The sequence below is a fragment of the Pteronotus mesoamericanus genome, unplaced genomic scaffold, assembly GCF_021234165.1.
Source record: "Pteronotus mesoamericanus isolate MK-2021 breed Mesoamerican mustached bat unplaced genomic scaffold, CSHL_Meso_final contig_20, whole genome shotgun sequence".
Taxonomy (NCBI): Eukaryota; Metazoa; Chordata; class Mammalia; order Chiroptera; family Mormoopidae; genus Pteronotus; species Pteronotus mesoamericanus.
Genome location: NW_026555085.1, coordinates 15,820,963 through 15,831,088, shown reverse-complemented (window position 1 = coordinate 15,831,088; position 10,126 = coordinate 15,820,963). Strand labels below are relative to the sequence as shown.

General features: G+C 39.0%; 1 protein-coding gene across 1 annotated transcript; it reads right to left on the bottom strand.

Annotated features, from left to right (window-relative positions):
- Positions 1-1,922: 1,922 nt before the first annotated feature.
- On the bottom strand, positions 1,923-6,802 carry ANKRD66 (ankyrin repeat domain 66). The gene is made up of 3 exons (XM_054568788.1): positions 6,640-6,802; positions 4,623-4,851; positions 1,923-2,124 (listed from the first exon to the last, which is right to left on the bottom strand). Exons 1-3 carry the CDS (start codon positions 6,800-6,802, stop codon positions 1,923-1,925), a joined length of 594 nt encoding a protein of 197 aa, XP_054424763.1.
- Positions 6,803-10,126: the final 3,324 nt, after the last annotated feature.

Genomic DNA, 10,126 nt, shown 5'->3' with positions numbered 1-10,126 from the left:
TGATTAGTAAAAAGAACTATTCCGGGACACCTGTGGGATTCCCAGTGAAAAAGTGAGCTCCCTTCTATGGTTGTCATACAAGAGCCAGTACGTGGGCCAGTTACAGAGTGCCACTGCTGGCATTTTACACACATCCTCTCACCTAATCTCTCACAACAACTCCAGAAGGTAAGGATTATTTTGCCTATTTTATACAAGAGGATACAAACCTAAGTCTGCTTGATTCATAAACCCATGATCTTAAAACTGTGCTTACTAGAAAAAAACTTGATTGCATGTGGAAAACAATCAAAAGAGGAAATAGTATTATGAAAGCAGTTTTTCACAGATTTTCTAAGAAACCAAAATTGGAAACTAGAAACTCATTTCCTCTTCTCTCTCTCTCCCCACCTTTGCCCTCAGTCTTCTCTTTCTCTTTGTGGAACACATCTCTAATTCCTAAGTATTTTTGTAGAATCAGCCACTCCATACTTCTGAGGTTATATGCTACTGATCCATCTTCTTATGAAGATTCTTTTTAAGTTCCCAAGAGAATCATATTAGTCCAGTGTGAGCCAGGGGTCTTCTAATGTTCACAGTGGTTGGGTACCAGTAGAAACATGGCAAGCAGAAACCACCCCAGGGCATTGAAGGGCATAGAGAAAGGAGATTGATGTTTGGGGTGACGAACACTAGAAAGGTATCCTCTTAGCCATACTGCTTCCCTATAATATGTTCAAGCATTTATTCATTTCAGAAAATTCAAACCTGATATGACCTGCATTAACATAAGCATTAGTTGAGGAATGTGTAATAAAGATGTTAGGTGCCCAAAGACAATTGCTTTAGGCAGAGAAATCAGTAAACCTAGAATGTTTGGCAGCCAAGTAAAGTGCACCAGTCCATTTGCCTGATTCAAATATTTGTTTAGTTTATATGACAGTGCTGTCTGATGGGGGGAAAAAGCAAGCTACATATGTAATTTTGAATATTTTAGTAGCCATTTCTTTTTTAAATGAAAGGAAGGAGGTAAATTCATGTTAATAATGTATTTTATTTAACCTAAATCCATAATCTTATCATTTCAGCATGTAATCAATATTAAATAGTAATAATGATCTATTTTACATTTTTGTCCTAAGCCTTCAAAACTCTGGTTATGTGTGTTACATTTACAACACATCTCAATTTGGTTACAATATTTTCATTGGAAATACCTGATCGGTATTAGACTTCTTAAAATATACAGTTATATAAGTAGAGTTGTAATCACATGTTCCATTACTTTATACTATCATGAATTACATAGGATAAAATTAACTCATGTCATGGTTTGCAAGTATGTCCCACAGAACGGATCTATTGCGCTGACTGTTCCGCTTGTGCAGAAACAATCGTTAGTAAAACTGCCGTGCTGACACTGTGGGCCTCCACCCCAAAAGACAAAAATGCTGGAAGCTGGGAGATACATTCGTTCACCTCTTTGCGTAGTCTATATGACAACAAATAATTTTTTTCATAGATTGACTAAACAGTACTTTGGAAATTTTTGAGGGTGTTTGTTTGTTTGTTTGCATTTAAACAATCTAGTTTCCTTAGGAGTTCTTCTGAAATTCTATAATTGCTTGTGGGGGTCAGGAGATGCAGGAGATGCTGATGAGTGCAAATTACTGATGACAAAAATGCAAGCAGCTGACATTTGTCTCCTGTTGGCAATATTTGTGGACAGCAGGTATTAGCGAGAGACAATAGTCCGTGTGCAGACACCAAGGCAAGACTTCCAGGTTGAATGACAGGTCCTGAGCTACCAGTAGAAGCCATCTGGATAATGGTCTAAGCGTAAAATCCTGTAAAGACAACCCACATCTGACAATCTTTAGTCTGGTGCCAGGGAAAGTCTTCCACCAGAAAATATAGGTTCCAGTCCCTTTGGACTAGGGTTGTCACACTCTCCTCTCCTTGTTATTGCTGAGCCTGATGGTGCCTCTACTTTTCTTATGCTTTTTCTTATTAGTACTTTGACATAAAGAAGGTAGTGACAGCTCCATTTCCTTTTTCTTGGCATCCCAGTCTTGGTCCTGCTGGTCCAGAGGCAGCCCCTTTTGCCTGGCGGTGTGGCGGTAGTCACGGCACTCAGGCTCGGCCCTAGGAGAGAGGGAGAAGACAGCTCTCAGAGAGTGCTGAGGAGAGATGGCCAGACTTTGAAATGGACCTCTCTTCCCACCCTCTGCAAACAGCCTGCACACCTCAGAGGTCCAGTCCAAAGGAAGAAGGCCGAGTTCAAGCATTTCCAAGTGTACATTTAGGGAGATCTCAGACACTATAAAAACTGCTTGGAGGTGAAGAAAACTGGTGTGTAGGAGTGAAATATTAACAGAATCAGTTGGGCACTTAGCCTGAAGAATGTAGTGCTAATTCTTAAAGTGCTCACATTTTTACAGCAACCAGTATGTTATTAGATGCTGTTTTCCTTAATTTATTGGTATTTTTATTTTTCTTAATTATGAGTGCCATGTCTGTTCATTGTAAAAAGTTTAAAAGTACAGAAACATATAAGGAAGAAAATAAAAATGACTCATAATTATGTATGTACAGTATGTGTAGATGGATTCACATAAAGGATAGTTACTGAGGATAAGTAGGTAATTAGACAGATAGATAGATGAATAGATTGGCATACACACATGAACAGTGAGAAGTGTACATATGTGCCAATTTTTATATCCATCTTGCTTAAAGACATTGGTGAAAGCCACTTCAAAGAGATAAAATTTGAGCCAGTATGAGGACCAATGGAATTTAAGAGGAAACACAATGGTGCAGGAAGGGAGAACAGTATTTTAAGTGCAAAGCATTATACAAAGCACAGTTCATTCAGAGGATAGCAAATCTGTGTGTCTCTCAGCCCCCCTTCTCCCAAAAAACTGGCAGTGACCTTTCAATAATCATATCACATACATTGTGTCCCCCTCAATATTCAGTGTCCCTTCTCTGCCCTGCTCTTCTGACCCTTATCACTTTTTTCTTGTATTATTGTTATTTATGTAAATAAGTTACCTCCTCTCCCAGACAAGGAACATCTTGATGTCTCAGTACTGTATTGAAGTTATCTTTAAATCTTTTTTAAAATACAGTCCAATGGCATGCACATAGGAAGGCTCCAAAATATTTGTTGAATGAGAGATGTAGTGGTAGCGAGGCTGGATCAAAAGTTGAATTAGCTAGGATCCCCAGGATATTCTGAAAATTGTCAAATAATGTCTTGGCTTCTTTTAAAATCTCTTACATTCTTTCTCTTTATCATGCTCGCCCAGGAGCTCACTCAGTTGCAACATGAATTCTTAAGAAATTCCTTAAGCGATCTCCTTGCCTATAGTCTAAGTGCCTTCAATCTTATCTGCATAACACCACTGGCCTCTTCTACCAGAGGAGTGACTTTGCTGAAGTGTGTTTCAGCTTGTCAGTTCCCTAATGAGCTCACACTCATATGTTTGCCCAGCTCCATAAGGCCAACCACTCGCCCCCCCTGACCTTATTCTCCACTTCTCTTTGCCATTCTACTTTGCCAGGCCGCTCATTTTTTCACTATCCTCCCACCTCCTCACATTCAACCTATGCACATTTCCAACTTGGTAACTTTGCTCCCAATCAAGAATCTTTCTCCCTCCTTCATTGACCAGGCCTTTGCCGTCTTCCAAGGTCCATATTAGTTTCTCCTTAACCAGGAGGGGTTTAGTTTCTCTAAATCCCATGACTGTCAGATGAAAGTTCCTTATGGGAGATGATGATAAGTAGAGATGACTTACACATGATGCATATTTTTGTCTGCTCAGCACTTGCTGCCCACTTTGCCTGGTAATAGCACTCCCAACTATTTGGAGGAGCCACTCTTCCCCTGCAGCAGTTATTTTGGGGTGCCTTTCATGCTCAGTCACGCACTGGTCACTGACAGGGGCTGAGATCACTCAGAGAAAGTCAGTGGAGGAGAGCCAAAGACAGGACCCTGAGGAGTTTCACCAATTAAAAAGCATTGTTAAAATAGGATCTTAGGAAAAATTATGAGAAGAAATAGGTAGAAGGAGAATTAGAAGAGAGTAGCATCATCTAAAGCAAGAGACAAGAGTTGCAAGAGTATCAGATATCAAATTAAGTGGAGGTAATATGTGAATTGAGAAGAGGCCATTGATTTAGCAACAAGACTCCCTGGTAACATGGATGAGAGCTGATTTAGCACAATGATAAGTCTTACACTGTGTCCCATTTTCAAACTTGCTGTCCTACCTCTCTTATCTGAGATCATTTGTATATAATCTAAAATAATAATTATAATAATTATATGCCATGATATTAAAATTATAGTAATGTATAATTACAAAAACTATAATTTTGTATAGTTTAAAAATAATAGATTTTACATAATCTAACACACTATGGCTTCCCAGCTATCTGTTCCTTATATGTTTCTGTACTTTGAAATGACCAAATTAGCCATTTCAGTAAAAAGTTAATAAAAACAATTCAAACAAGAGTTGCCTGAATTTTCTCCTTTCATTTTCATTGACCTAAGATCACTGAGTCAGCAAAGATCTTGATCACAAGCTTCTGTTTCTCTATCCTTTCGGCGAGAAATAAACGGAACTTACTTCTCGAGGAACACCACACAGGCTTTCTGCCCATAGATCTGTGCTATCCTCTTTGGTGTGTCTCCAAAGAAGTCAGGGGCATCGATGGCGGCATGCAATGCATGGAGAGTTTTGAGCACGTTCAGATGGCCTGACTCAGCTGCAAAATGAGCTGGGGTCCAACCCACATCAGTTACCAGGCAGGGTCTGGCTCCGTATTGTATGAGGAGCTGCATCACCTCCATGTGCCCTTAGATGCACCAAAGAGCAAGAGGAGAAGATTCAGATTAATATGTCTCTGCCAGAATGAGGCCAGGGCTAGTTTAGATGGCTCAAAAAGGGGAAGAAGTTGGCCTTTGAGGCCTCTCCAGATTCCTAGTGTCCCTCCCTCCTCCTTTTTCTTCTCCTTAGGAGGCACTCATTGCCCCACCCTTATCCCCGAAGAACTGAGCTCTCACCCCAGCCCGAGGCCCTGTAAGTATTCCCTCTACCCCTTCCCAGACACTCCCCTCCCCATCTATTCCCGCAGCCCTGCCTGGAAATCTTGCTTTCTCTCCCAAGTCTCTCCACCCCTGCCTATGCTGGCACAGATAGGGTTCGCCGGTTTTGCCAGTCTCGAGGCTGATTTCAAAAACAAATATTTTGCTACAAAATGCATGGACCTTGAGGGCATTATGCTAAGTCAGACAGAGAAAGACATAAATGAGTCAGATAGAGAAAGATAGATACCATATGACCTCGCTTATGTGTGCAATCTAAAAAGACAGAAACCAAGCTTTTAGGTACAGAAAGCAGATTATATTGGTGAATTCTAGAGGTGGGGGGCGGGGTGAAATGAGTGAAGGTGATCAAAAAGTACAGACTTCCAGTTATAAGATAATTAAGTTCTGGGAAGGTAATGTGCAGCATGGTGACTATAGTTAATAATACTGTGCTACATATTTGTAAGTAGTGAAGAGAATAGACCTTAAAAGTTATGACAAGTAAAAAAGACTGTAGCTATGGATAGAGATGGATGTTAACTTGACTTTTTGTGGTGATCATTTCATAATATATACAAAAATCAAATCATTATGTTGTATACCTGAAACTGATAATAATATTACATGTCAATCACACCTCAATTTAAAATATATGAAGTCTCACCTACATTATAGCTAGGAAAGATGAACTGCACAGCTTTCTAGCTAGATAGATGGGGATGCACACCTGACAATAAATACCAGTTACTGATTATGGCACCCCAGACAAGCAACAAATGTCTAAGGTTCAGTTTTCTCATTTGTAGATTAAGGATATCACCACTTCCTTCACTGAGTTCTTGTGAAGTAAAAATAAAATCACAGGCATGAAGTACATATAGCATGTAGCAAATATTTGCTAAAAGGTGCTTTAATACAGCTACCATGACATTGTTCTTAAATTTTTGCAAAGTCCTCCCAATTGATTTCTCTGCAGCCAGTGTTGCCTCCTGCCAATTCATTCTTTATAGAAGAGACAAAACAAATATTTAAAAGCAAATAGGACTGTAATATTTTCTTAGTTAACAGTCTTCACTGATGCTCTATTGTAAAAGGCCTTGACAAGCCCATTGGCTGAATTTTTGCCACTATCCTCCTTCAATTCTATAACTGAGCTATGCTAGGCATGGGGAATATAGCAATGAACAGGACAAAGTGCCTATTCAGCTACAGCAATAACACTCCATTCTCATTGAAGTTCAAGAGGACAGAGGAGTAATATTAACTGAGAGCACCCTACATGCTGGGCACAGTGCACCCGTTATCTCATTGAACCCTTATTGCAAGATGCCAAGGTAGCATTATTGTTCCCATTATGCAAATGAATAAATTAAGGCCTGGAGACATTAAATAACTTAGTAAGGGGCTATAACTAGTAAGTGATAGTGCCGGGATTGTAATGTTCCCTTTGGCTCCCAAGAAATGTTCTTTCCATGTCTCCCTACAGACTACTGATCGGTGCCTTAATGAATGGTGGACTCAGGGGGATGGGTTCTACCTAGGCATTGTCCATTCACCTTTGATTGCAGCCCAGTGAAGTGGGGTTCGGTCATTCCAGTCCACGTCCTTGTAGTTTGGGTCACAGAGACCTTTCTTCAAAATCTTTTTCACTGAATTGTAGTTCCCTGCAGCCACAGCTTGGTGGAGCTTTGTCATGTCTGACATTTTGGTCAATTCCATGACAAAAAAACAACTGTGGGAAAAACATACCACTTAGGAAATTCTCTGCAACTCTTTCTTCTTGGTGAGGATTCTGTATCATAAATTTGCATCCAGGGTTGCCTCATGTGTGTGCTCTGCTGAGTATATTTGGATCTTAGCTCCTATGGTTAGCTCATGCCAGTCACCTACCCAAATCTATCAATGGCTCCCTTCTGCCTCCAGGACTACAGGCTACAGTCATGGGCTGGCACTTGTTATTTGTCCTCAAACCACTTTCCAGCGCTAGTACTGTGCAATTGTGCAATTCTGTGCCTCATACTCCTCAGCTGTGGAACGAGTGTCATCTGCCAGGGTTCTTGTGAAGATACAGTGATAATCCACGTGAAGAGTTTAGACTGAATACAGAATATATACTCCATGGAAATTAAATATTATTGCTACATCAGTTCAGGAGATGGACAAAATATAAATATACAAATAAAATGGCTAAAATTATTTACAACATTAAGACAGAAACCAGCAATTCTCAAACTATTGTCTATAGATGCTTGGGAATCCCTGAAAGTCTTTCATGAGGTTCATGAGGTCAAAATGACTTTAGTTATAATATCGAAATGTTATTGGCCTTATGCACAGTGCTGACAATTGCCTTGATGGTTCACAAACAAAGGGGTAGAAAAACTGGTGGTGCCTTAGCAGAAAGAAAGGAGCAGTGGGCAGTAGCCCCCAACAGGACTCGTCACCATGGTATTCTTTACTGCCACACAGGTGCAGTTTAAAAAAAAAAAAGCTAGTTTCAGTAAAGAAACTAAAGCAGTAAGAATTATTAGATTTTATAATATTTTTACCCTTGATTACATGACTTAATAAAAGGGATTTTAAAATAATGAAATATATCAAACTTTGGAAAGTCTACATAACTCTATGAACCAATATTTTCTGTATGACAAGGGTATGATGTTACAAAATTGTGCATGAGTAAAGATATCCATTCAAAATAGGCCAATGGATTTTATTCTAATGAGTTTTAATTTAGAATATGAAAAACACACTGAGATCATTTTATATTCCAACTAATATTTAAAGCACTACCACTTATCCAATTTTGGTGTAGAATCAAAGAAAAATATTCACAATATTTGAAAAGTGTATAAAATACTCCTCCCTTTTCCAACTTCATATATGTGTGAAACCAGATTTTCTTTATATACTTCAACCAGAACAACAAACTGAATGCAGAACAGATATGAGAATACAGCTATCTTCTATTAAGCCATATATTAAAAAGATTTGACAAAAAAGTAAAACAATGCCACTCTTCTCACATTTTTTTGTTTTAGAAAAAGTTATTTTTCATAGAAATATTTATATTATTCTCTATTATGCTTATTATGATTTTTGCAAATGAATTAATACACATTTAAAGATTTTTAGTTATAATTTCTAATGGGGTAAATATTGATAGCTATAATCCACATTTAGAAAAGCTCCCTTTGGGATCCTCAGTAATTTTTAAGAATGTGAAGGTCTTCCGAAACCAAAAAGCTTGAGAATTATTGACCTAACAAAAAAAAGGGCAGAGATACAGGAAAAAAAAAAAAAGAATGAGAAGAGAACCACTTGAAAAGGGGCCATTAGAAATGTATCTTTGATCTCAGGACTGAAGTTGAGATCTTTAGAAGCTGGAGTCAAGTACAAATTGTGGCCCAGCAGCAGCCGCAGCCAGGACATTTTAGAAATGCAAATTGTTTGGCCCCAAATCAGACCTGCTGAATCAGACGCTGGGATGGGAGGAGCAATCTATGTTATAGTCAGTCCTCCAGGGGAGTCTGATGTATGTGGACATATGAGGGCCATCCCAGAGTGGGAGAGAAGGAAGTAACATAATTCACATGCAACACCTGAAGTGTTTTGATGGTGGTGATTTTCTGGGGACAGAAGGAAAGGACCATTCACCAAGACTAGGAAGTAAAAGGCACTTCTCTCTTTGAAAGCAACCTAAGCTGGGTCCCAAAAGAATGATGAACAAGATAGAAACAGAGGCTCAGGCACATGGAACAGACTGGAAGCTGTGAGAGGGGAAAGGGAGGGGGAGGGCTAGATGGAGAAAGGTGAAGGGATTAGCCAAAGAACGTGCATGCGCAACCCACAGACACAGACTACAGTGTGATGACGGTCAGAGAGAAGGAGGGCAAGGGCAAGAGAGAGGTGAGCAAAGAGAAGGAAAATGGGAACATCTGTAATAATACAGGCAAAAAAAAAAAGAAAAAATGATAGAACATTGAATAAAGTTTCGTTTTGTTATGTAAAATAATCCTGGAAAATAGGACAACTAAATATATCGTTGTTGTTATAGCTCTAAGTTGGCTTATGTCATTTAGTTGAGGGGATTTCTTATGCCATGTAGTGCTTAATAGCATAAAGTCAAAATAAAAAATATTTTAAATACGTTTTATCAGCTATAATTGAAATATAATTAAAGCCACAAAAATTATTCTCTTAGTATTTTTAGAAAGGATCTTCTTATGGTAGTGCTGTGTATTTATGTATCTGTGTGTTTATTATGATTTAAAGAAAATCATCTTTTGATAAACTAAAGATACCCTATGTGGAATAATTAATTGCTTCACTTCTTTTAAAAATTTTTTTTAATTTAAAGATTTTATTTATTTATTTTTAGAGAAAGGAGAAGGGAGGGAGAAAGATAAGGAGAGAAACATCAATGTGTGGTTGCTTTTTGCACACCCCTTACTAGGGACCTGGCTCGCAACCCAGGCATGTGCCCTGGCTGGGAATCAAACCAGGGATCCTTTGGTTCACAGGCCAGTGCTCAGTCCACTGAGCCACGGCTAATTGCTTCACTTTTTAAGCAAACTATTTTGGGCACTTCCATTGTACACACAAAATCTTATACTTTTTGTTATAAACTCATTCAAGAATTTCATCCAATGCTTTGAATGTTATAGTTCTATTTTAATATTTTAAATTAAATTTATTTTTAAAAAGTAAAATAAAATAAAAGCAGACAGAGAAATAAGTCACCCCAGGCACTGACAGTGGTGCAGGGTCCCAGCTCAGGCACAGCACGTCTGTGGCGGGAAGGCACACTCTACCAAGTGCAAGTCGCTTCACCTTTAATGTGTAGACCAACGGTCCACAAATTTCCTTATATAAAGCTAGATAGGAGGTTGTTTTAGGCTTTGTAGGCCAAGAGGCAGAATCAAGACTGCTTTGTAACAAGAAAAACTCCTGCCCGGTTTCCCAAGGATGTGCCCTCCTGGGGGAGGAAAAGCTGGTGGTGGTGGGTGGGCATGCTTGGTGACCAACACCCCTCAGCTGGAG

Excerpts from the sequence above, each read along its gene's own strand:
- ANKRD66 (XM_054568788.1), bottom strand. The coding sequence starts at position 6,802 with ATGGAATTGACCAAAATGTCAGACATGACAAAGCTCCACCAAGCTGTG. Across the intron at positions 4,852-6,639 it reads TCACTGGGCTGCAATCAAAG|GGCACATGGAGGTGATGCAG; the intron begins GTGAATGGACAA and ends GGTGCATCTAAG. Across the intron at positions 2,125-4,622 it reads TGTGTGGTGTTCCTCGAGAA|GGCCGAGCCTGAGTGCCGTG; the intron begins GTAAGTTCCGTT and ends CCTCTCTCCTAG.